The sequence below is a fragment of the Diaphorina citri genome, unplaced genomic scaffold (assembly GCF_000475195.1).
Source record: "Diaphorina citri unplaced genomic scaffold, Diaci psyllid genome assembly version 1.1 scaffold518, whole genome shotgun sequence".
In the NCBI taxonomy this organism is placed as follows: Eukaryota; Metazoa; Arthropoda; class Insecta; order Hemiptera; family Psyllidae; genus Diaphorina; species Diaphorina citri.
Window position 1 is genome coordinate 155,500 of NW_007377952.1, and position 27,832 is coordinate 183,331.

General features: G+C 37.6%; 1 protein-coding gene across 2 annotated transcripts; it reads right to left on the minus strand.

Annotated features, from left to right (window-relative positions):
- Positions 1 to 110: 110 nt before the first annotated feature.
- On the minus strand, positions 111 to 27,832 carry LOC103509663 (heterogeneous nuclear ribonucleoprotein K). Of its 2 annotated transcripts, none has more exons than XM_026823949.1 (6): positions 27,807 to 27,832; positions 16,530 to 16,692; positions 4,830 to 4,886; positions 3,437 to 3,480; positions 1,286 to 1,367; positions 111 to 307 (listed from the first exon to the last, which is right to left on the minus strand). In XM_026823949.1, the coding sequence occupies exons 1-6, from the start codon at positions 27,815 to 27,817 to the stop codon at positions 131 to 133; spliced, it is 534 nt and encodes a 177-aa protein (XP_026679750.1). In that variant the 5' UTR covers positions 27,818 to 27,832; the 3' UTR covers positions 111 to 130. The 2 variants fall into 2 exon arrangements, with proteins under 2 accessions (XP_026679750.1, XP_026679751.1); XM_026823950.1 differs by lacking the exon at positions 27,807 to 27,832 and adding an exon at positions 19,950 to 20,087 and having other exon boundaries at positions 112 to 307.

Here is a 27,832-nt window from a genome sequence, read left to right on the forward strand (position 1 = left end):
AAGACAGCATGGGTTTTACCAATAAATTCATTTCCTACTATCATTATTGGTGGGAAAATGGGTTGCTGAAAGATCTACAAGGCATGCACTCCTGGTTTTCATGCTCTTGATCAGTATAATAGTAGTATTGTTATGTACTTACGTCTCTCAACTCCTTGATTTTGGTGCCGCCTTTTCCAATGATACAACCCGCTTGACTCTGGTGCACTATGAGTCGAATATCATAGTCATCTTTTCCCAGTCCTCCAACTCCTCCACCGTTGTAACCATCGCCTCCATCTTCACCTCCACGACCTTTGCCGTATTTCTGAAACAGGAAATCGCCACTGTTAGGGAGGGGGCAAATATTTCTTGGTGAAAATTTTTTTTGTAGTGGTGTACATCGAATTGTAACCAATAAAGAGTGTAAATATAAATAGATAAAAAAAAGACATCCAACTGTTAACTGTTGTAGTTTGAAAGGTAATGCACGTGCTTTGTAGGCGCTAGGTAGCGGGTTCGATTCCCGAACTTTATCGCAAACAGATAGGGTTTTTTTCGGGCTTGCTTTCTCCTATAGATGTCCTTTTTATTATACGATTTTCAGACGATATTACCTTCGTTATAGTTTTTTCCCCTCAGTTATAAACAGTTGACGAAAATCATCTTGTCTGCCTCATATCAGTGTGAAACTCGGCGTACATAGCCAGAGTCCAATGGTTCAGAGACAGTTAGTTAGGGAGGGGGCAAATATTTCTTGGTGAAAACATGTGATTCGACGTAGCCGGGGTTGAATGGTAGAGATTGCCCCAGGCAATAATTTCGCCTGTTTATAATTTCTTGTAGTTGTGTACATCGAATTATAACCAATAAAGAGTGTAAATATAAATAGATAAAAAAAAGACATCCAACTGTTAACTATTGTAGTTTGAAAGGTAATGCATGTGCTTTGTAGGCGCTAGGTAGCGGGTTCGATTCCCGAACTTTATCGCAAACAGATAGGGGTTTTTTTTTCGGGCTTGCTTTCTCCTATAGATGTCCCTTTTATTATACGATTTTCAGACGATATTACCTTCGTTATAGTTTTTTCCCCTCAGTTATTAAACAGTTGACGAAAATCATCTTGTCTGCCTCATATCAGTGTGAAACTCGGCGTACATAGCCAGAGTCCAATGGTTCAGAGACAGTTAGGTTTCATATAGCAGTCTTATGTTACACAAGTGAGCCACTAGCATGCTCTCCTCTGTATGCAGACTGCGGAGGTTTTCAATATACTTTGAGAATATGAAATGTAATTTTTACTCACTTGTCGAATTTCATCCAGGGCAGGCAATACTTCCTCAATTACTTTCAGTCCATTTTCAAGTTCAGCAAAGATCGTCAGGATCCTGGAAAAGTTCAAAACAGGGAGGGTAAAATCAATCACTAATATATACACTTCATTTTCAGTTCTTGATGTTAAAGGACTCCTGACCCACAAAATCAAACAACGACAGCCTAAAAAAAGCATTTCCCGCCTGATCTGTAATAGTGAAAGAAAAAAACTTTGGTTTCTAATTGAGTACCACAATCATCTCACTCTCTACACTAGATATATTATATGATAAGATAAAATGAGCTTTCCCCCTGATGTTATCTCAAGTTTTACGAACTGCTTTTCGAGTTCAATCTCATTCTTTCACTATCCTCCATTTAACTTTCTATAAAACGAGACATAAGGCTTTTCTGCTTTTCGTCGAGCAAACTTAAGTTCAAAAGTTGTAACGTTTTTTTTTTTTTTTGGCAATTCCCAAAAACTTTCGAAGAGCAATTCTACGAGCTAATCCTATTGCTTAACGTGCCTTGAGGAGGAAGGGGGGAAAATACAACTTTTAAAATGAAAATATACTCGTTTAAAGTCTCTAAAAAAAACATTTCCCGCCTGATCTGTAATAGTGAAAGAAAAAACTTTGGTTTCTAATTGAGTACCACAATCATCTCACTCTCTACACTAGATATATTATATGATAAGATAAAATGAGCTTTCCCCCTGATGTTAAGTATTACTTACGAACTGCTTTTCGAGTTCAATCTCATTCTTTCACTATCCTTCATTTAACTTTCTATAAAACGAGACATAAGGCTTTTCTGCTTTTCGTCGAGCAAACTTAAGTTCAAAAGTTGTAACTTTTTTTTTTTTTGGCAATTCCCAAAAACTTTCGAAGAGCAATTATAAGGGAGGAGAAAATTAAAACCTTGCCTATTTACGTACAACGCGCCGTTTATGCTGAACCACGAAGTTCTGGAGACCGAAGGAGTTGAAAGCTACGAGCTAATCCTATTGCTTAACGTGCCTTGAGGAGGAAGGGGGGAAAATACAACTTTTAAAATGAAAATATACTCGTTTAAAGTCAACGTAAAACTCTGCTCCCAGGAAGCGACTGTTTTTCTTCGTGTTATTTTAAGGTTATGTAAAATGAAATAGAAACGGATACGCAAATGGCCATCATGCAAACGACAAATTATTAGTTTTAGATGGGCCTATCCTTCCCTGAGTTACTTTTACTTCTGTTAGTAAAGTGTTACATTTACTACTACTAAAGTGAACATACACGGACACGATGAAAAAAGAAAGGAAAAATCGATGACATTATCATTATCACATATAGGTCTGACTTTTAAAATCCCATTTTGAATTTGAATGCCAAACTAATCCAGGAGCTCCGTTTCCTTTGTAACCAAGTGGAAGCTACCTTGTTGCCTCACACAATGTACACGGAATTACCACACGTAGTAATATTAATGAATTCTCGGGTAATAATTAGCATCAATTACGTCACAGTTTCTCTCCTCACGACAAAATTACAACTTAGAGAAATATGACAAGTTGGTACAATAATATTAGTCTTGCCAAGATCGGATTTTCTTTCTGATTATTGCCTATCACGATTATGGAAACCTTTGGTCGGTAAAAATACACACCTAAATATTGGTTATTGACAAATTGTAAATAATATAACAAAGGGCGTGATTATTGCCCAAGGCAATGTCTACTATCAAAATCCCACGTCTCTAACAATTTGAAATTAATCTGTACAGTAAGTATGGACCTTCCTAAAAACACTTTATTAGATGGAGGCAATTCTGTTTACACTTGGAAATTGCATTTACCGTTCAGGTCCGGGACAATCGGGGACAGTTACGGAGGCCTTGAACTGTGGGCAGGGCAGGGTAGGGCGGGCCAAGGGGGGTTTGTGTTTTCCGGTCTTTGGTCGGTAAAGATACACACCTAAATATTGGTTATTGACAAATTGTAAATAATATAACAAAGGGTGTGATTATTGCCCAAGGCAATGTCTACTATCAAAATCCCACGTCTCTAACAATTTGAAATGAATCTGTACAGTAAGTATGGACCTTCCTAAAAACACTTTATTAGATGGAGGCAATTCTGTTTACTCTTGGAAATTGCATTTACCGTTCGGGTCCGGGACAATCGGGGACAGTTACGGAGGCCTTGAACTGTGGGCAGGGCAGGGTAGGGCGGGCCAAGGGGGGTTTGTGTTTTCCGGTAGAAGAGAGCAAGAGAAGGGGGCGTGGGGATGTGGGGGGATTTCGTTTGGGCCGGGCAATCAAATCATTTGGGGGCACATACATAAGAAAAAAGAGAGTTGGGAGAGAAACGAATTTCATTAGTGGACATGGCTTTTTTCTAGCAAATAATAAGGGTCAAAATACATAATGAATGCAATGAGTGAACCTTACAAAAGCGAAACTGAAAAGAGTGCTCTCACACTTGATAAAAGATGAATTTTTTGGTGCGGCTTTAGAATCTCTTTATTGTGTACCTATATCCCTTTCTGAATAATGCACAGACATATAAAACAGTCTACAGAAGAGGTCTGATTTCTCCCGATTTTCGAAACTTTTTGAGTAGAATATATTATAAATAAATAGATTTGAAAACTATATGATAGACCTCTATATCTCCCATTAAAGAGGATTAAATCACGCTTATAAACCTCCCTAAACACGTTGAAAATTACAACGGGCGCTGACTAGAATATGCAAGGAGATTTTATCCCTCTCAACAGATTACCTTAATCTGATGGGCTTAAAAAATACACCCCATTAATATCTCGACCTAGCTCGCATTTTTTTATTTTTATTTTTTTAATTTATAGGATTTCATTAAAGAAATGCTTGAAAGATTTTTTTGCCTAGACGAGCAATTTTAGAAGCATTGAAAATGAACTCGCCATTTTCCTTGAAAGGAAAAATATTCCTCACAATGATCTAATTAAAAGTGCCTTATCGACATCAAACTGTATTAACAGTTTGAACCCTCGGATTTGGATGGTAAAAGAGAAATTTATATTTAATCATTTTCCTTGAAAGGAAAAATATTCCTCACAATAATCTAATTAAAAGTGCCTTATCGACATCAAACTGTATTAACAGTTTGAACCCTCGGATTTGGATGGTAAAAGAGAAATTTATATTTAAGGTTAAGCTTTTATTGTGTTGAATTAAAATCAACTAGAAAGCCCCTATACTCAAATAAACTCAATTTTTTTGGTTCAATCACTTCCATTTGGACTTTTGCTCTTAGGTGGCAAGGATTGTAGCTGACAAATATTTAGCCTACCGAGGGAGGACAAACCCCATTAAAATCAACTAGAAAGCCCCTATACTCAAATAAACTCAAATTTTCCGGTTCAATCACTTCCATTTGGACTTTTGCTCTTAGGTGGCAAGGATTGTAGCTGACAAATATTTAGCCTACCGAGGGAGGACAAACCCAAGAATTCCTAGGAATTTTGTCTTTTCCTGGGGGAACTTTATTCAACAAAATGACTAAAATATCTTACGTCGTTACGCAGTCTAGCGATGTTGCTGCCTCCTTTACCAATGACAGAACCAGCCACCTGGAAAACAAAACGGAACATGAGTGTTATCCAGTATCATTAATATTTAATATTATACCTAACAAAATCAGTTGGACATTCAAATGTCTGCCTCATATCAGTGTGAAACTCGGCGTACATAGCCAGAGTCCAATGGTTCAGAGACAGTTAGGTTTCATATAGCAGTCTTATGTTACACAAGAGAGCCACTAGCATGCTCTCCTCTGTATGCAGACTGCGGAGGTTTTTTAGTACAATAAATAACAATGAGATAGTAGCATTGAAATAGATAATACATATCTTGGAGGGCAGAAAACGGTATCTAATCCTTCAGTTGGATAAATTTTCAGCAAATATCTCAGACATATGCTTGTCTTAAAATTTATAATCATCATTAGGAACTAGGAGCTAACATCATTATTAGAATAAATTGTCTGTCGCCATAGGTAAATGTCAAAATTTTAAAAAGAAAGAAAAGAAAAATAAAAGCCGACTCAAATATATTTCAATGGTCATTAAGCGTATTGCTTCCGTCAGTGGTATAAAATTTCAGCAAAAACGTATCAGACATATGCTTGTCTTAAAATTTAAAATCATCATTGGAAACAACAACGCCCATTGAAATAAAATCAATACAGTCAAAGGCCGTTGCCTTCCTAACACAAAGGATATCAATTGGTATTTAGCGGGGGAACTCGGCAGCGGTCATGGGAACCCCAAGGTTCTTCCAAGTTGGAAGTAATCCAATTTTATAAAAATACTACCATTAAATGGAAACCTACTTCTATTGAAAGTTGACCAATGACTATTCCCTCCTCTGAAAATGCTCTTAAAAAGGGAATCTAAAGAACATTCCTAAATCCTGAAAGTCTACTTACCCTGCTTGGAATCAAGAGCCGCAGTTCCACATCATTCGGGCCACCTCGGAATCGTTTGAAGTTGGACAACTGTTGGATGAAAAATTCCATATGAACCATCAAGCTAGTCGAGCTAGAATAGTGTGACCGATGGGAAAATACGTGGTCTGAGATCTAATGCAACGTATGATGATGTAAAATAATATATATAATGCATGCATGGAAAATGTGAGATAAAATGGAGGAACCTGTGAATAGGAAAGTATGAAGTTGAAAAATCCTGGAACGACAAGGATTTTTTTGCATGATATACCTATGTACCTACCTATAATATTCCCTTCTTACTATATTACGGGCTAGGCGCCCCTTAACGCCTGGAGCTCCTCGCGCCGCGGGGTATGCAGGATATAATGTCAGTATCCTAGGTGTAGCTCTATGCGTGAAGGCCGACTGATCGGTTCAATTCCTCCGAAATCTCAACAAAAAATAGAGATACCTAAATCATGTTAAGAGTGGCCATGTCTCGCATAAAATCTCCAGTTAGCTAAAAACAGCATAGCATAGAAAGATATTCTCAGCTCTATGGGGGTCGAATTCCTCGCTTCCGTCTATCGTTACATCAGTATAAACTTATGAACGCCTGAAATCTAGTTATTTATGCAATGTGCAATGCAAAGTTGTCATGTTAAGAGTGGTCATGTCTCGCATAAAATCTCCAGTTAGCTAAAAACAGCATAGCATAGAAAGATATTCTCAGCTCTATGGGGGTTGAATTCCTCGCTTCCGTCTATCGTTACATCAGTATAAACTTATGAACGCCTGAAATCTAGTTATTTATGCAATGTGCAATGCAAAGTTTTGTTATAGGAAAAGTGCTTCTGGAAAAAATACTGAGGACGTGTGAAAATGTGAAAATCTACATTCTGCTTCGACCGAAGAAGAACAAGAACTCCAGAGAACGGCTTGAGGAGATTTTCCAGTCTCCCCTGTACGAAGCTTTGAAGAAAGAACAATCCGAGAGTGCCATATTTGAGAAGGTGATTCCGATCAATGGGGATGTTGCAGTGCCGGACCTAGGAATCAGTGCTGAGGACAGACAAATGCTGAGCGAAACGATCCACATTGTGTACCACATTGCCGCCACTGTCCGGTTTGATGATTACATGCAAACCTACGTCTTTCTCAACACAAGAGGTAAGTTTTTTAAGAGGTTTGACAGAGGTAACTGTAACTGCCTAAGGTCTTATCGTCCCGAAATCGAATGGAGAATGAAAATAGGATAGGAGAAAGCCAGCCGTTTCGAGAACAGAGATAAGTTTGAGTTGAGCGGATGATGGGTGTGTCTAAAGAGTGAAAGGTATCCAATTGTAGCTCCTTTCTAATTTTCCTCACTAGTTCAGTACCTAATTTTTCCGGACATAGAGTGTAGCGTGAAATATTCAGTAATTTTCAGGAATATACGTCCCTTGAAGTTTATCGCAGGATTTTTGATACACTCTGTATTTGTACACCTTTTTGATGATTACATGCAAACCTACGTCTTTCTCAACACAAGAGGTAAATTTTTTAAGAGGTTTGACAGAGGGAACTGTAACTGCCTAAGGTCTTATCGTCCCGAAATCGAATGGAGTATGAAAATAGGATAGGAGAGAGCCAGACGTTCCAAGAACAGAGATAAGTTTGAGTTGAGCGGATGATGGGTGTTTCTAAAGAGTGAAAGGTGTCCAATTGTAGCTCCTTTCTAATTTTCCTCAGTAGTTCAGTACCTAATTTTTCCGGACATAGAGCGTAGCGTGAAATATTCAGTAATTTTCAGGAATATACGTCCCTTGAAGTTTATCGCAGGATTTTTGATACACTCTGTATTTGTACACCTACAGAGAAGTTGAGTATTACGATGAGAAGTACTTAAACTCGTAAGATGAAGGTCTACATGCAGATTCATCTTGTGATAATCTAGGATACCAGGAACCGAGTTACCTATTGGAAAAACAGATGTGACGTCATGAACAATATGTACTTACCTATGTTCATATTAAGACTAAATAGCTCGCAGAGAAGTTGAGTATTACGATGAGAAGTACTTAAACTCGTAAGGTGAAGGTCTACATGCAGATTCATCTTGTGATAATCTAGGATCCCAGGAACCGAGTTACCTATTGGAAAAACAGATGTGACGTCATGAACAATATGTACTTACCTATGTTCATATTAAGACTAAATAGCTCCCTGCTATCAACTTTTAGGTGACCCCAAAATTAAAAACAAATTTGTTCTGAATTTCAGGGACCAGAGATATGTTGAACCTGAGTAAACAAATGATTCATCTGCAATTATTTGTCTACGTCTCTACAGCGTATTGTCACCCAAAGGAAAAAGTCCTCGAAGAGAAAACTTACCCTCCGCCAGTCAGTCCACACAATGTCATTGAAAAAGCCGAACTGCTTTCTAAAAATGAATTAGAACTCCTCAAACAAGAACTCCTGCAAGATTTTCCAAATGGTTATGCGTACACGAAATGTCTATGTGAGGGGGTGGTCACAGAATATATGGAAGCAGGAATGCCTTGCATGATCTTGAGACCCTCTATTATTATTCCTATATGGAAAGATCCCTTGCCAGGCTGGACTGATAATATTAACGGACCTACAGGATTACTCATAGGTGCTGGCAAAGGTATTATCCGTACGATGTACTGTGATTATTCAACATGTGCAGATTTTCTTCCCGTGGATGTTTTAGTGAACGGTGTTCTGTTGTCCACATGGAATTTTCTGAGTAACCCTGGTAACACTATGCGCGTTATCAATCTCACGGCTAACAAAGATTTCCAGATCACATGGTATGATATTATCGAGAACGGGAAGGATATTGCACGGAATAAAGTCCCCTTGAACAACCCTATCATTTGTCAATAAATTTAATTAAATATATCAATTTGGATGGAGAACCTATTTTGTATTTATATTGTTTATAATTGTATATACTTATTTATTCTTGTCTATCTTATGTGATTTTACAAGTTGAATCAAATGGTGCAAGTGCTAACACTATCTGTCTTACAGTTCAAAAGTTACGGGTTCAATACTCTTCTGTGTGAAGGGACCTCCATTAAAACAAGTTAACCAGTTCTCAAAAAGTTGAATCGCTGAGTCTAAACCGACGCCTGTTATTTATAAATTCAATGCTACAAGCAGTACCATATATATATAAAAAAAAAACAAGGCAAGACATTTTAGGGACCACTGCCAAACCATAAAAGTCTGAAGTGGCCATAGTTTCGGAACCGATTCAATGCATAAGGGGCTTAAACCCCAAAATTTCTGGAATAGATCGTAAAATTTGCTTTCAGCCCCTTATGTTCCAAAGCGGTTCCGAAACTGGGGCCAGTCAAATTTGTGACATTTTAGGAACCGCTGCCGAACCATAATCGTCAAAAATGGCAAATCAAAAATGGGTTTTCAGATTGTAAAAAAAAAAATCGTCAAAAAAAAATTTCACGAAAAAACACTCGTACCGGGCCTAAAAACAGAGAAGAAAAAGATAATAATAAACGATTCAAATTTGAATCTTTTATTATTATCTTTTTCTTCCTCTGTTTTTCACCTGCCTTAGGCCCGGTACGGGTGTCTTTTCGTGAAATTTCTTTTGACGATTTTTTGACGAAGAAAAAGATAATAATAAACGATTCAAATTTGAATCTTTTATTATTATCTTTTTCTTCCTCTGTTTTTCACCTGCCTTAGGCCCGGTACGAGTTTTTCGTGAAATTTCTTTTGACGATTTTTTGACGAAGAAAAAGATAATAATAAAAGATTCAAATTTGAATCTTTTATTATTATCTTTTTCTTCCTCTGTTTTTCACCTACCTTGGACCCGGTACGAGTGCTTTTTCGTGAAATTTCTTTTGACGATTTTTTGACGAAGAAAAAGATAATAATAAAAGATTCAAATTTGAATCTTTTATTATTATCTTTAAATAGATGAGGTTTGTTTCTGGAATAGTTAGGTTTCTCCTATCCTGCCCTCATAAGACCTTTGTATTTACAGTTCCCTTCATCATTATCACTTTGATTTCAGAACCAAGACCAATGATTACAGAACCCCTGTTGATTCCTCAAGGCCTAAGAGAATTGAACACTTGCCAGTATTTATTGTCAACCCCAACATTGATACCCTGAGTCAGGAATATGGAACCCATGATGTCATTGTTAATGGAGCTATGAAAGCTTTCTATGGGTAATACCTGTTGTTGCAGCGGCTTCAGCTGTAGCCAAATGCTGATCGCAGAACAAAGAAAAGATATCTTTTTTACTTGCCATACACCAGGGTGATGGTCTCTGGCCATGTTTAATTGACTTGTCCTGAACCACAGTCCCACTTGGTCTTGGTGAATTCAACATTACATTGTAAAGCTGCCAGGAAGCTATGCATCAGTACAACTTACCCACCTGTGGTTGCTAGCTTTGACTCAGCATACAATGGATTCCAAATTTTGTCTAATCCTGCCTTGGTAACTGTTGTTGTTGTTGTTGTAGCAGCTTTAGCTTTCGCCGAATGGCAATAGCAGAATAAAGAAAAGATGTCTTTTTGTATCTGCTATACACCGGGGTGATGGTCTCTAGCTCAATACGAATTCTCTATGCATTAATGAATAAACTTTTAATTTAAATGTAAATAAATAACAAATACCTACACATAATATGTTTGTATAGCTCCTACAGCCACCTATTTACCTACATGCTTATCAGTCCCTACTTTTCTAATCTACACATTGTTATGCATTTAAATAGAGATAAGATTCACCTATAAAGGCCATTTTTCAAGACCTACATCAATATGTAAAAACGTTGAGTAAGGACCTATAACCCAGGTGCACGTATAATGATTAATTACACATTAAACGTTTATGTAGTTTCATACTAGGCTTTTGATTTAACGTATTAGGTATAGGCTGATAAACTTGAGTAAGGACCTATAACCCAGATGCACGTATAATGATTAATTACACATTAAACGTTTATGTAGTTTCATACTAGGCTTTTGATTTAACGTATTAGGTATAGGCTGATAAAGTACACCGTGTGATGTAAACGGACCTTTCAAAGAAATTCACACGCGCGGTAAAATTTGAAAAAAATTGTCAATTTTTCATGAGGGGAGAGGGGGGTAGTGAATCATTCAACTCGTTCAAACGAATAGTTTTTCTGACGAATAGATTTGTACTCGAATGTTAAATCGAAAATTTTCAAATTTGTTGTTGTCTCATCAAAAATACAAAAAACTGTTTTTAATGTTTTCATCAAATTTCGCCTTTGTAGAGAAAATTTCCTTTGCGAGCAAAAGAAAATTGCTTTACTCTCTTAAATTGGAAAAGTGATGAGAGGCACTTTGGAGTCCTTACCCTTAGTCCTCTGTAACCGATGATGAATTTTTCGTGATCAAAAAAAAAAAGTTCGGATTCTCAGTCATTTTGTTGTGAAGTTTTTAACAATATTACTAACTTGATTGTTGAAAGTACACTTTCAAAGTAACCAAACTAAATTACTTAAATGCATTTAAAATAAATTGCATCCAAAGAAAAAGTGGTCGTTACGTAAGTGAAAAATAAAATCACGTGCAATTCTATTACAAACTTTTTTACCCCAAATTCTGGTCACTAACCTCAATAATTTAACAACAAGAAAAAACATTTTTCTTCCATTAAAACCCCTAAATTACTTTTCATTGTTTTGATTAAAATTATGGCTATCTGGGGTTGTCTAGTGCAGGGGGTTTTCCTCTGGTTATTCCTCTGAAAATTTCAAAGAAACGTAGGAAGGAAATCCAGCCTGTTAAAGCTCTCTGGAATCAACTCCAAAATTAGGCTACTTGTTCAATGTAAAATTCTAGATTTTCAAAGAACTTAAGTGCAGTTGTCCGTTGTTTCTGATGATGATTTATAAATTTAAGACAAGCATATGTCTGATTTGTTTTTTGCTGATAACGGTTTTACTGATGGAAACAACATGTTCGTTATATACTGCTTCTGATTATCTCAAATCTTCATTATTCTATATGTTTGAAATTAAAATAATACATTGTAGGTTTCACTGATAGGCCTACTGTAGTTTCCCCCCTGCTCATTTGAGAGGTACTTGATTCAATGAAGTACGTCTTGATGCAAGCAGGCAAATGAAATTTATCGTGAAGTTCCCGTGCACACATTTGTAACTGAATTTTATAAAATGTGGGCTCCGTTAACATTCACACATTTATTGGAGAAAAAGGGAGAGAGAAATTTTCAATATTTTTGTGATTTAAAAAAAAATCATTTCAATAATTGCAGTTTGTTCTCTTTTTCCTCCTCTTCATCCTTGGCTTTCTAATTGTTACACGCGATATTTCGACGAACAATCGAAACAAATTAACAAATGATAGTGTGCAAAAGTACCAAGAGGGAAGGGATGAAATATTCTTCGCACCATCAAGTTGCTCAAAACTAATGCACTTCAAACTTGAACTTCCCCGAGTCGGGGTGGCTTTGAGCTTCTATTGTGCCGCTTTGACATGAGGGAAGACTGGGAGTGGTGGAGTCTAGTGTTCTGTGTGACAATACACCACAATAATGATAAATTTGAAGCAGCAAGGGATGCATCTTCATTCCTAAAGAAAGAAGGGTCCAGAATCCCCCCATTCGAGACTTTCGCTCAAGATTTTTACTTTCCATTATAGAAAATATTGTTACAAATGCAGAGGTACACCACCGAAGTCACAACGCTAACCACTACGTCACTAAGTTTGCTGATTTTTTGAAATTAATAGGTGCATTGTTAATGAAACGAAAATGCCAATAGTCGGAGAAAAAATTCCTTAACTCGTGTCTTTTTTTACTCAAATAAAAAATAACCCTTTGAACTTTAAACTAAACTATAAAAGTTCATTTAATCCAGCGGTAATTAAGTTTCAGGCTATTAAACGTCCGACAACTTTAAGTAGTTAGGTAATGGAAAACTTTTCTCTGGCACTTTGATGTTTTTAGGGCTCGAATATCTCTTGCGTTTTCGAGTCCCGAATCAAGTGCCTATAGTAAATTGATGTTTTCAGTCTTTGTCTTGGCATTTCTGTGCTAGATGAAATTCTATCACATCAAACATTTTTTTTTTTTTACGGCTGGCTGGCCACCTGGACTTGTCTACTGTAAACTGTAACCAACTTTGGTTGTTAGCACACACTGGCCTTCAGAATTAAAGTCATTAAGGTTGGTCTACCCGTTATAGTAGATCCTCGATTATTTCAATTTCTATCATTTCAACTCTCTATTATTTCAACTCCAAAATCAAAGGATATCCTATCTTATCAGAGGAAAAGATCATAAAAAGTGATCATTTCAACTACCCCCAGTCCCATTTTGTGCTTCCCTCCTTTACTGTAGTATTTGTAATACCCGATAATTTTGGATCGATTCTTTTTTAAACTAGATGTCGAAGGATTGTTAGAAAACGTTGGGAGTGGAATGCGATGTCGCACAAAATTCCTCCTTTACTGTAGTATTTTGTAATACCCGATAATTTTGGATCGATTCTTTTTTAAACTAGATGTCGAAGGATTGTTAGAAAACGTTGGGAGTGGAATGCGATGTGTTTGCTTAGGAGGAGCATTGAAGAGGACATGACAGTGACATGAAATGAGAAAGCGTGTGGGGAAGAAGAGGAAGATGATAGCAGAGACAGGAGAAAATGGTAGGAAGGAGAAAGAGAAAACGAATCTTTTGTGTGGCGAAAGAGATTACGTTGAGTGTGACGGAAGAAAGGAAAAGAGAGAGTTAGCTCTTCATGAAGAATACTGATGAAAAACTTACCATTCAATGAGAGAGAAGGGAGGGTGAATGATGTTGGGTGGGCAGGGAGAGCGACAGATAACTATCTTTTGCATCTTTAGATTCTTGAGCTAATTTCGAAACAAAAAGTTGTCAGACATGCTGGATTATAGCTTAGAGAGGAGAGAGCACTTTCGTGATCAGTCTAGCTTCTTAGTGGCATTTTGTCTCTAATATTAGACGCTATAAGAAGAAAAGTTCAACAAAATTGTTATTACTCGCTGATATGGAAGGAAAACAGCAATTTGTAAAAATCCCCCCGACCCATAGAGAGCGACAGATTACTATCTTTTGCATCTTTAGATTCTTGAGCTAATTTCGAAACAAAAAGTTGTCAGACATGCTGGATTATAGCTTGGAGAGGAGGAGAGAGCACTTTCGTGATCAGTCTAGCTTCTTAGTGGCATTTTGTCTCTAATATCACACGCTATAAGAAGAAAAGTTCAACAAAATTGTTATTACTCGCTGATATGGAAGGAAAACAGCAATTTGTAAAAATCCCCCCGACCCATGGAGTCAGATAGAAATCTGAAGACAAAAAGCAAGAGAGGCTAGAAGGGGAAGAAATAGAGGGTGGGGTTGATGAGATTCTGTTGAGAGATAAAGCGTTCGCTGGATAATCCTGGATATACACGAGTAAGCCTTTGTGAGGTTGACAAGCCTGAGGTAGGGCTGAGTGATTGTCACCACTTACCACTTGGAAAGTTCCCTCACGTCCCACATTTTGGAGATCACGGCCCCAATTAGTTCGTTTTATCCCATAGTCAATACCTAAACTGGAATTTTTAAACTTTCTCTATAAAAACCTTTTTATATGTAACTACATTTGGGCAAATACATTACTGTCGTTCGTTAAACAGTCTTTTTGAAGATCATTAACCCTCCTGCTTATGTTAATCCGCTCCAAGTAAAACTAGGATTGGAAATAAAGAAGAAAAGATTCATAGAACTCGTATACTCTTCCTCCCCCCCTCTCTCTCTCTAATTCATTTTCATTCCTTCCTTTTTCAATTTGTAGTGACGAAAATTTAATATCCGGTTTTATTTTGGAAACTTTCAGTCATTTCCTATGAATTTTTCTTCCCTAATCAAACAGACGAAAAGCGAGGCAGTAACAAAGGATTTTTTTCAACCTAGTTACACGATGATTTCACCAATGATTGATTTTCCTAATGCGAGTGTGAAATAGTATGGAATTCTTTGGTTTGACACACTCATACAGTCTGGTACCTGGGGGTACCCCAACGAAATTGTTGTAAAAAGGAAATGTGTAACTTGGAGTACCATAAAATAAAATCATTGGTTTCTAGCTTTTGAAGTAAAGACGTTTAAGCCTTGGTATCCGGAGGTTGTCTTGTTCTTGAATCTTGATATCATTGAGAGCTCTACCACACAGATCCTCCAGCGAACCACCTTTCCTCAGGTGATTCCAGCTACCATTTACTGAATTCCAGCGAATTTCATTCAGCTGGGAAACAGTGCTTCAACAGGTTAACCAAGGTGCCTCGTATATTCTATTCTAGATTTCCATTTTCTTATATGTAATACATTCCTCCTAATGAGTAGGTAGTGTAGGTATACTAAAAAGAAAAGTTTCTCACAAACAGAGCCATCGAAAATAGAATGGGTTTCGTGTAGTAAAACAGTCTACAGAAGAGGTCTGATTTCTCCCGATTTTCGAAACTTTTTGAGTAGAATATATTATAAATAAATAGATTTGAAAACTATATGATAGACCTCTATATCTCCCATTAAAGAGGATTAAATCACGCTTATAAACCTCCCTAAACACGTTGAAAATTACAACGGGCGCTGACTAGAATATGCAAGGAGATTTTATCCCTCTCAACAGATTACCTTAATCTGATGGGCTTAAAAAATACACCCCATTAATATCTCGACCTAGCTCGCATTTTTTTATTTTTATTTTTTTAATTTATAGGATTTCATTAAAGAAATGCTTGAAAGATTTTTTTGCCTAGACGAGCAATTTTAGAAGCATTGAAAATGAACTCGCCATTTTCCTGTTGAAATAATAGAGAGTTGAAATGATAGAAATTGAAATAATCGAGGATCTACTATAACGGGTAGACCAACCTTAATGACTTTAATTCTGAAGGCCAGTGTGTGCTAACAACCAAAGTTGGTTACAGTTTACAGTAGACAAGTCCAGGTGGCCAGCCAGCCGTAAAAAAAAAAAAATGTTTGATGTGATAGAATTTCATCTAGCACAGAAATGCCAAGACAAAGACTGAAAACATCAATTTACTATAGGCACTTGATTCGGGACTCGAAAACGCAAGAGATATTCGAGCCCTAAAAACATCAAAGTGCCAGAGAAAAGTTTTCCATTACCTAACTACTTAAAGTTGTCGGACGTTTAATAGCCTGAAACTTAATTACCGCTGGATTAAATGAACTTTTATAGTTTAGTTTAAAGTTCAAAGGGTTATTTTTTATTTGAGTAAAAAAAGACACGAGTTAAGGAATTTTTTCTCCGACTATTGGCATTTTCGTTTCATTAACAATGCACCTATTAATTTCAAAAAATCAGCAAACTTAGTGACGTAGTGGTTAGCGTTGTGACTTCGGTGGTGTACCTCTGCATTTGTAACAATATTTTCTATAATGGAAAGTAAAAATCTTGAGCGAAAGTCTCGAATGGGGGGATTCTGGACCCTTCTTTCTTTAGGAATGAAGATGCATCCCTTGCTGCTTCAAATTTATCATTATTGTGGTGTATTGTCACACAGAACACTAGACTCCACCACTCCCAGTCTTCCCTCATGTCAAAGCGGCACAATAGAAGCTCAAAGCCACCCCGACTCGGGGAAGTTCAAGTTTGAAGTGCATTAGTTTTGAGCAACTTGATGGTTCTAATCCCTCCACTGAAAATGCACTTCTTGAAAAAGGAATCTAAACTTTTCGAACTCCTGGAAGTCTACTTACCCTGCTTGGAATCAAGAGCCGCAGTTCCACATCATTCGGGCCACCTCGGAATCGTTTGAAGTTGGACGACTGTTGGCCCTGGCCTTGATTTTGGCCCGGCCCTCCGTAGCCCCCTCCATCCGAGAACCTTTTCATAGCTTCCGTGGTGATGCCGTTTATTGAACTGCAAGCAGAAAGTGTACACACAATTAGATATTATATTGGCTGGTGAGAAATGAAACGCGAGGGATTGGTTAGTGCGAGAAATGCTGAGAATACTTCGCCTCGTAACGTAGTAAGGAATTGTAATAATGAGACCAAGTTAATATCAGGGTTTTTGGTTTTTACCATTTTACCTAGGTCAACAGAAGGGGATGGATAAAATACTTCAGACGACATTTTTAAAGAGGGCAACGTGCTCAAGATGCTCGAGCATTTGCCCTTTGGATGGTCAGAGAATTTTTCTGAACCAAGTACTGACGCGAGCGAGGATGCAGCACTAAGTATTTTACCTATCCACCTACACCCTACCACGGAGAGGGTTTACAAAAGCTAAGTTTGCGTTTTTTGAGCAAAAATTAAACACAAAAACCTGACGAATACATGTACAATCGCAAATTTCTAGCAACGCCAGTTTTATTCTCCGACTTTTCGTCCGTCTTGTTCAATTCATTTCAACTCTTTTAACTTAATTAAAAACTAAAATTCTAAAAAACCTGCGACGAGAAGGGGGAGGCTCAGGCTTAATATCATTATTAAACAAACAACTTTTTTCTGCCCTCCCTCCCACTCTCTCTCTCTCTCTCGATACAAAAAAAGAAGGAAATAAGGGTTACATAGTGAAAACAAAGGGACATGAGAGAGAAACAGGGAGGGAGAGAGAGAGACAGAGTTTGGGGAAAAAGCTTCTGCTGCTTACTGTACTACTGGGGGGAAAAATAACTGAAAAACGAACAAGCAGAGAGCGAGCGAGAACGAGGGTTATGAATTACTGAAACTTATTATCCCTCCTCTTCCCTCTCTCCCACCCCAGGGCGAAAGTCTCGAATGGGGGAATTCTGGGCCCTTCTTTCTTTAGGAATGAAGATGCATCCCTTGCTGCTTCACATTTATCATTATTGTGGTGTATTGTCACACAGAACACTAGACTCCACCACTCCCAGTCTTCCCTCTTGTCAAAGCGGCACAATAGAAGCTCAAAGCCACCCCGACTCGGGGAAGTTCAAGTTTGAAGTGCATTAGTTTTGAGCAACTTGATGGTGCGAAGAATATTTCGTCCCTTCCCTCTTGGTACTTTTACACACTATCATTTGTTAATTTGTTTCGATTGTTCGTCGAAATATCGCGTGTAACAATTAGAAAACCAAGGATGAAGAGGAGGAAAAAGAGAACAAACTGCAATTATTGAAATGATTTTTTTTTAAATCACAAAAATATTGAAAATTTCTCTCTCCCTTTTTCTCCAATAAATGTGTGAATGTTAACGGAGCCCACATTTTATAAAATTCAGTTACAAATGTGTGCACGGGAACTTCACGATAAATTTGATTTGCCTGCTTGCATCAAGACGTACTTCATTGAATCAAGTACCTCTCAAATGAGCAGGGGGGAAACTACGGTAGGCCTATCAGTGAAACCTACAATGTATTATTTTAATTTCAAACATAGATACATAGAATAATGAAGATTTGAGATAATCAGAAGCAGTATATAACGAACGTTGTTTCCATCAGTAAAACCGTTATCAGCAAAAAACAAATCAGACATATGCTTGTCTTAAATTTATAAATCATCATCAGAAACAACGAGTAGGCCTATCAGTGAAACCTACAATGTATTATTTTAATTTCAAACATATAGAATAATGAAGATTTGAGATAATCAGAAGCAGTATATAACGAACATGTTGTTTCCATCAGTAAAACCGTTATCAGCAAAAAACAAATCAGACATATGCTTGTCTTAAATTTATAAATCATCATCAGAAACAACGGACAACTGCACTTAAGTTCTTTGAAAATCTAGAATTTTACATTGAACAAGTAGCCTAATTTTGGAGTTGATTCCAGAGAGCTTTAACAGGCTGGATTTCCTTCCTACGTTTCTTTGAAATTTTCAGAGGAATAACCAGAGGAAAACCCCCTGCACTAGACAACCCCAGATAGCCATAATTTTAATCAAAACAATGAAAAGTAATTTAGGGGTTTTAATGGAAGAAAAATGTTTTTTCTTGTTGTTAAATTATTGAGGTTAGTGACCAGAATTTGGGGTAAAAAAGTTTGTAATAGAATTGCATGTGATTTTATTTTTCACTTACGTAACGACCACTTTTCTTTGGATGCAATTTATTTTAAATGCATTTAAGTAATTTAGTTTGGTTACTTTGAAAGTGAACTTTCTACAATCAAGTTAGTAATATTGTTAAAAACTTCACAACAAAATGACTGAGAATCCGAACTTTTTTGATCACGAAAAATTCATCATCGGTTACAGAGGACTAAAGGTAAGGACTTCTAAAGTGCCTCTCATCACTTTTTCAATTTAAGAGAGTGAAAGCAATTTTCTTTTGGTCGCAAAGGAAATTTTCTCTACAAAGGCGAAATTTGATGAAAACATTAAAAACAGTTTTTTTGTATTTTTGATGAGACAACAACAAATTTGAAAATTGTCGATTTAACATCGTCAGCAGGAGGGAAAAATTATTCTTCCTTTTCATAGGATGTTGAAAAGAGAGGAGGATGTGGAAGCAACGGAAGATCCCTTCCCTCTTGGTACTTTTGCACACTATCATTTGTTAATTTGTTTCGATTGTTCGTCGAAATATCGCGTGTAACAATTAGAAAGCCAAGGATGAAGAGGAGGAAAAAGAGAACAAACTGCAATTATTGAAATGAAATTTTTTAAAACCACAATAATATTGAAAATTTCTCTCTCCTTTTTTCTCCAATAAATGTGTGAATGTTAACGGAGCCCACATTTTATAAAATTCAGTTACAAATGTGTGCACGGGAACTTCACGATAAATTTGATTTGCCTGCTTGCATCAAGACGTACTTCATTGAATCAAGTACCTCTCAAATGAGCAGGGAGAAGAAAAACATAGGTATTCTTAGTTTTGGACTCAAAAAATGTAAATTACAGTTTAATTCATTTTCTCAAGGCAACAAATAGTGATATAGACAGAAGAGGGACAACAATTAGAAGTATGCAGTCGTTTTCCAACTATTTGAAAATAATTAAAAATTTCAGGTGGTAACAATTGCACTATTTTTTAATCAAAAATCCAATCCCCAGCATTAAAAAAGTAAAAATTGACAAAGAAAAAAATTCATATCATCTATCAAATCAAACCACTAAACAAAATTTCACCCAAAAGAAAAAGTAAATAAAAACGAGAGAAAAAAGCAAAGTGTGTGAAAAAAAAATGGAAAAAAAACTTACATCAGACGGGGGCAAGGGTGGTAAAGTTGACGAGTTATTCAAATAACTTGGCACCGGTAACATCATCATTACCGATTTGCAGTTTTTGCAGTTCACACGGACGTGTTACGCGTACCTGACACGAATCACCAATGGTGATCAACCAACACCACACGAAAACGAAATGAAAATGAAAATTATTCTACGGCAAAAGATTTCTTCGGAGGAAAAGAACGCGAAGGGTCTGCGAGCATTGAAGGCAGGGGGGAGAGAAAGAAAAGGGTGAGGGTGGATTTTTGTTCGGAATGTTTATGCACTGTTGTCATGACAACGTACATTATAAATATTTATTGTATCGCCTCTTCAGTGCTGCTCAGGCCGCGGGGTCTAAAGTTTAATTATATCAGACATAATCAGGACTGTCTTAAAATTCGAGATCATCATCAGAAACTTGGAGTTTAGAGTCTACAGAAACACCAGAACGGAGGAAGTATGATGAAAAATAAATGCCAAAAATCATTCAAGCCTCGCCTTGCAATAAAATAATGCAAACATCAAAATTATATCCCTTTTCAGAACCTAGTACCTACCTACCATTGTAAACCGTAGTACAAGTTAGTAATTTTGACAAATGGTCCTGAAGAGGCAGGACAAGTTCAGGAGGAACACGTTTTACTTATGTAACGGGTTGTGTGGTGTAACGGCATCGACAGTTAAAGAAATCCGATAAACCGATGAGAAAATAATTTCCAATACATCACATTTGGGATGGCATCAATATCAATTAAAATAATAAAATAAATAAAACGTTCTTAATTTAAAATAATGAGCAGGTCAAAGAGAAAACTCTTCAATCCATTCCTACCTTTTAGAACCCTTGTAACACACTAGAGGACTTAACACTCCTTGTGGCCACACAGAAATACACGTTCCCATCAATTTATATGGTTCAGTTTCCATCAGTAAAGTAAATTTTCAGCAAAAACTAATCAGACATATGCTTGTCTTGAAATTTACAATCATCATCAGAAACTTGGAGTTTAGAATCTTTTCTACAGAAATCCCAGAATTAAATAGGATGAAAAATAAATAAAACTGTATCCCTCAGTAATTAAAATTTCCAGCAAAAACATTTCAGACATATGCTTGTCTTAAAATTTATAATCATCATTGGGAGAGAGAGGAAGAAGTAGAGAGAGGAGAGAAGGAAAGGAGAGGAAGAGCAGGAGGGGGATAGACAAGAGAGAGAGAGAGAGAGAGAGAAGGGTCAAAGAGGAGGGAGCAAGCGAATTAAATTCATAAGACATATCATGGTCCCCTTCCCACCTCTCCCTCTATATGGGGAGGGGAGGGAGTCAGAGGGAGGGAAGTAATAGTACAAACAAGAGAGAGAATTCCCTCCTTCCCTCTCCCTCTGGTGGAATAAATAATCAGTGGCTGAGGGGAGGAACACGGGAAGTAGTGTTAACAGAGCAAGGGATTTGGGCTTTTCCCCCGAACTAGGGATGGGGAATTTTGGGTTGCTTAGAGCAGTGTTTCTTAATTAGTTTGGCCTGCGGAACCCTTTTCAAAAGGTGAACATCTTTGCGGAACCCTGAACTTTCAAGATTCGCCCCCCCCACCCCCTCTATCAAACCTCTAAAAAAAGCTGTATAAGATGAAATACCTAGTCTAAGATGGTCGTTTTGAAACTACATTTTATCTAGTATACGATTTTTCCAAAATATCTCGCGGAACCCTTGCCGTCAGCTCGTGGAACCCCTAGGTTCCGCGGAACACCAATTAAGAAACACTGATTTAGACTGTTGTTTATTGGATCATGCGCTAAAAACCAATATTAAAATATGAATAATTAGTGAATCGAATTAACCAGTTAAAAAGAAAGGGCGTCCCTCTTTAGTTATTTTGAGTGCAAGCCACAGTAGTGGTCTTGAAGTGAGCTTACTTTTCAATGGCCTCTTCAATACCATATAGATCAATAATATGAACTTCATGATAGCAGGAACATGCACGAGCACATTTGAGGGTGGAAAGGGTAGGATTAAGAATCAAATCAAATTATGATATCTTTCTCACAACTTTGTGGGTATCACAGTATTACAAGTCTTTCATTTACTCAATATTTATTATCGCTTGTCTCTTCGACTTGTAATGCCGCCACTTGTCGCTACTCGATTGAAGTAGCTACTCAATTGTCCTCACAAGGCTGATGCACCCCGAACTCCAAGCATAGAGCCGAAAAAAAACTCGGCCCCACCGGGAATCGAACCCGGACCTCCTGCGTGCAAGCCTAGTGTGATACCCACTCGGCCACGGAGGTTGCTGGATAGGATTAAGAATAAACTGAAGAGGAATATAATATACTTAGTAAATAATGTATCGACAAGCTCATTCTAGATATGAAAACACATAGAAAATTGCCTTTTCCTTTCATGTATTTGTCTCAATGCACTACCACGCCTGCCCTTCCTTTCTATAGGGACATAAGAGGCGTGGCGCCAGTAAATCCAAGGGAAGAAACAAAAGTGCATCATTTGAGACCAAAAACTTTCACCTATCATGCTTCGTATTCGTAGGTACTGTTTTCGAATTTTCTTACGGTTCGTAGAGGAAACAAGCAAAATAACGTAGGGATTGAAATGGAATACACATACATATTAAAGTTAAAAATGAACATGAAAATTTAAAATTTGGAGGGCTACCAGGAACCATGCAACAAACGGCCCTGGTATCAATACTTCATACGAAACGTAAAGCGCTATTGATTGGACAAGAGAATTTAAGGAAAACTTATAAAAGCAAACAACAAAGCGTTAAAAAAAGTATGAAAGAAATTCTTGGAATGGAGTGGGGGAAGAAGAGAAGGAGAAGAGAGAAAACACGTGTGGGTGGACACCATGAAGTGATGTAGGAAGACAAGAGGAGGGAAAGAAAAATAAATTGGCAAGTCCACATAGAAGAGCTGTAAATAAACCAACTAAGGAACAGGGAGTCTTCTAAAAAATAAAAAAGGAAGATCAATTAAAAAAAAAAAAAAAAAAAAAAAAAAAAAAGACGTGTTAGTTAAAAAAAAAAAAAGGGGGGGGAAAAAGAAAATAGAAATGACGTGTTAGTTACAAGAAAGATCAAAGGGAGGCGAAAGCTACTAGTATACTTGACAGAAAGATATGTAACTAGTCAGGAAATTCAAAGAAGTCACGTCAAAAGTCAACCCACGGAGTATAAGCTTGAAAACAATAAACACGAAGGACTATGAACGATTCATATTTCAGTTGCATTTCCATCATTTTATCGAGTTCTCAATCTACACACTCAACTTACTCAAAAGCAGACTCTTCTCTAGTCCTTTGTTATCTACCTCCGAGCTGAGAAGAATATGCGGGCTCTATAGATTCTCATTTGAAACTAAAAAGCTAAAAACTACCTTGCGTTTCTTGTCTCTTTCGCCTCCCGGAATATTTTAATGAACATTTCTTACCCCCGAGTTTGTAACTTGAGTATCATTGCACCTTAACCTGATCTCTTCATAATGAATAGCTCATCCCTGAAGGGAATTTAACTAAAAATATTTGTACCAAATACACCAGACCTTGTTTATAAGAGTACTTAGTAAATAGACTTTTCAGTCTCTTTCCGGCAGTATACTGCTATAATAGCATTAATTTCCATCCGATAGTTCCAATTATCCTTTCTATGCACTGTTCAGTAATGGTTTCTCAAATTATGTAGTTTCGACGAGTTATGCACTGTTCGGTATTGGGGTTTGTCAAATTAGTTCGAATATTCAAGTGATGGGTACATGAAGAAAGTTTGGGGGTTAATCTCTCTGTCATTCTCAACTATCTTGGGTAAGGTTAATCGCTATGGCATTCTCTAGGATCTTTTTCAAGGAGTTCACAAACAGCTTGCCAAAAGCTCGTTTGCAATTAGTATGCAGCATAATAAAAACTTTAAATCCCCACTCACTGAATCCTAACTACTACGGTCGTTTTGTTTGCAAGTAGCATGTAGCCTAAAAAAACCTTAGATAATAATAATAATCCTTTTTCTACGGTGACCCTGTAACGTTATGAAAGATGATTGATAGCACAAGATTCACAAGAACATGTCACACCATGGTGATATTCACCTCTCTTCCCACCACTCCAAATTTCCCCTACTTTTCCAGTCTTCCTCCCCCTTCTTTCCTTTTCTCTCATTCCTTCCCCTTCTTTCCTTTTCTCTCATTCCTTCCCCTTCTTTCCTTTTCTCTCATTCCTTCCCCTTCTTTCCTTTTCTCTCATTCCTTCCCCTTCTTTCCTTTTCTCTCATTCCTTCCCCTTCTTTCCTTTTCTCTCATTCCTTCCCCTTCTTTCCTTTTCTCTCATTCCTTCCCCTTCTTTCCTTTTCTCTCATTCCTTCCCCTTCTTTCCTTTTCTCTCATTCCTTCCCCTTCTTTCCTTTTCTCTCATTCCTTCCCCTTCTTTCCTTTTCTCTCATTCCTTCCCCTTCTTTCCTTTTCTCTCATTCCTTCCCCTTCTTTCCTTTTCTCTCATTCCTTCCCCTTCTTTCCTTTTCTCTCATTCCTTCCCCTTCTTTCCTTTTCTCTCATTCCTTCCCCTTCTTTCCTTTTCTCTCATTCCTTCCCCTTCTTTCCTTTTCTCTCATTCCTTCCCCTTCTTTCCTTTTCTCTCATTCCTTCCCCTTCTTTCCTTTTCTCTCATTCCTTCCCCTTCTTTCCTTTTCTCTCATTCCTTCCCCTTCTTTCCTTTTCTCTCATTCCTTCCCCTTCTTTCCTTTTCTCTCATTCCTTCCCCTTCTTTCCTTTTCTCTCATTCCTTCCCCTTCTTTCCTTTTCTCTCATTCCTTCCCCTTCTTTCCTTTTCTCTCATTCCTTCCCCTTCTTTCCTTTTCTCTCATTCCTTCCCCTTCTTTCCTTTTCTCTCATTCCTTCCCCTTCTTTCCTTTTCTCTCATTCCTTCCCCTTCTTTCCTTTTCTCTCATTCCTTCCCCTTCTTTCCTTTTCTCTCATTCCTTCCCCTTCTTTCCTTTTCTCTCATTCCTTCCCCTTCTTTCCTTTTCTCTCATTCCTTCCCCTTCTTTCCTTTTCTCTCATTCCTTCCCCTTCTTTCCTTTTCTCTCATTCCTTCCCCTTCTTTCCTTTTCTCTCATTCCTTCCCCTTCTTTCCTTTTCTCTCATTCCTTCCCCTTCTTTCCTTTTCTCTCATTCCTTCCCCTTCTTTCCTTTTCTCTCATTCCTTCCCCTTCTTTCCTTTTCTCTCATTCCTTCCCCTTCTTTCCTTTTCTCTCATTCCTTCCCCTTCTTTCCTTTTCTCTCATTCCTTCCCCTTCTTTCCTTTTCTCTCATTCCTTCCCCTTCTTTCCTTTTCTCTCATTCCTTCCCCTTCTTTCCTTTTCTCTCATTCCTTCCCCTTCTTTCCTTTTCTCTCATTCCTTCCCCTTCTTTCCTTTTCTCTCATTCCTTCCCCTTCTTTCCTTTTCTCTCATTCCTTCCCCTTCTTTCCTTTTCTCTCATTCCTTCCCCTTCTTTCCTTTTCTCTCATTCCTTCCCCTTCTTTCCTTTTCTCTCATTCCTTCCCCTTCTTTCCTTTTCTCTCATTCCTTCCCCTTCTTTCCTTTTCTCTCATTCCTTCCCCTTCTTTCCTTTTCTCTCATTCCTTCCCCTTCTTTCCTTTTCTCTCATTCCTTCCCCTTCTTTCCTTTTCTCTCATTCCTTCCCCTTCTTTCCTTTTCTCTCATTCCTTCCCCTTCTTATACAATTTGGATAATGATCTCAGTTTAACTATAGAAAAGACATACTTGAAATTCGTTCAGTCCATAGCATGACACAATATGACACATATCAAGTATGAAAACGGGTATCAAAAATACTTTCTCATTTCGTACACCTACGGACTACAAGCTCCCCCTCAATATTGGAACATCGTTAAAGCTCACAGCAACTGGATGTTCCCACCTGGTTATATCTAACCTTTAAGTGAATTAATAACATTTAATATACACTCTCCCTGCGACCCCTCCTACAAGGCGAAAGCGAACATACACCAAAAACCTCAAGCACTTCCTTCCTGAACAAAACAGAAGAATTCAACACGCACAACTTCTATTCTCCAAAGTGCAAGTGTCTACACTCTAAAGAACAACGTATTTTTGACGTGCCGAAAGTGCGTTGTTCTCGCGCTCTTTTATTCTGACTGGCGAAATGACACATAATAACTAGCATCTCCTCTATATCAGCATCCAATCAGAGCCGAGAATGAGTTTGGTCGAAGAAAAACTCACCGAAAGGACTACGGCCCGTGAACGGACCTCCTGAGAGCATTCCCGAAATAAACCAACCACTCATTTTTCCACACGAAGAAATATTTTCCATGCGGAACCTACAATATGAACTTTTCTTTTTAATAAACTCAATCCTGAGGGAAAAGAGTACACAATAACGATCTCCCAACTCCTGCTCAAACAGGTATACTGCTAAAAATACGAACATTACACGAACAAAACAAGTAGGTGGCTGAAACAAAGGTCATTTTTTTAGGACTTGAGAATGGATGACGTCACTAGTTCCGGAACTATCAAACTATTCCACATCCGTGCGTCAGATTAGGTAGGAAGATGGTAAATAGAACATCTCTCTTGTCAAAGGCTTCAAATAGCATTTACCCAGGTTCAAACACGAGAGCTGATGATAGCCGGGTACCCTTCTACCTTTAGTTTGTATGTACTACTTTGACGCAACTCTGCCGTAGGGGTGTTTATGATATGTTTTGCCGCAGATGTGCACGTATAAAGTGATGTCATGAATTGGAGAAACAAAATAGAATCAGGATTGGTATTCCACATATATTGCAATTCATTCTCAATAATTCTGACACTAGAAAAAACTAGAATCCCAAAGCAGGGTTTACATTTCTAGAAATCCAAAGCAAGCTTAGTCATAATCATAAATGATACAGATTTCTGCTCTATTGTTGTGGTGTAGTTCGCATTACATATTTCCCAGTATAAGGTGCAGGGTTGCAGCTGGCTAACATCATGTTTGCGTGCTCAACTTGCTTGCGTCATGTATGTTATTACTAAAACTACAGGACTAAGAGCACTACCTAATGTTTTATTTATTTTGTGCTACTAGTTTTTTTCTTCTATTGTGGTCGCGTTTCTGGGTGTGTGTATGTGTGTGAGTTGCCATGACGACCGATTTTGTTTGAAAGTTCACAACAAACTAATGTGTTTCGAGTCATATTGAAGAAATGCCAAAACTCGCGTTTTCTTTTTCTTCTACGACTTCTAAATACCGAGATAAATCGATTTAAAAAATACCGGTAAATCATTGACGTCACGGCAAACACTCCCATAGGCGATGAAGTCATAATTTATGACTCCCGCTTCGTTTGTTTGTGCGCAAGCGTTTCTGCGCATTTTGACGTGAAATCTGGGCGATGAAGTCATAATTTATGACTCCCGCTTCGTTTGTTTGTGCGCAAGCGTTTCTGCGCATTTTGACGTGAAATCTGTCCCGTTTCGAACTCCCGGAAGACGCGTGTCCCAATTCTTCCTATTTCTATATTCCCGACTTCGACAACCCTCTGTCCTATGAATCCGAATGTATTGTTAAACCAGACGAAAAGGTAAGACCGCGTTTTAAAATGTCGGAGTTGGTCTCAATAGATCAGTTGCGCTTACTTGGGTGATGTTTCAAAGTCATAGAGCAGGAAAAATGAGGACCAACGGAATAAGTTTTGACCTCAGATTTAGATTTTTCACAACTTTTTACGTAGGAATCGACCTTTTATAATAATTTTTACCCATTTGCAACTGCTCCATTACCGCCACCTTTATAGGTTACCAATTGACGAATTTACGACATCAAAGTCTTACCAAGATCTCATAAATACGTGGTCATT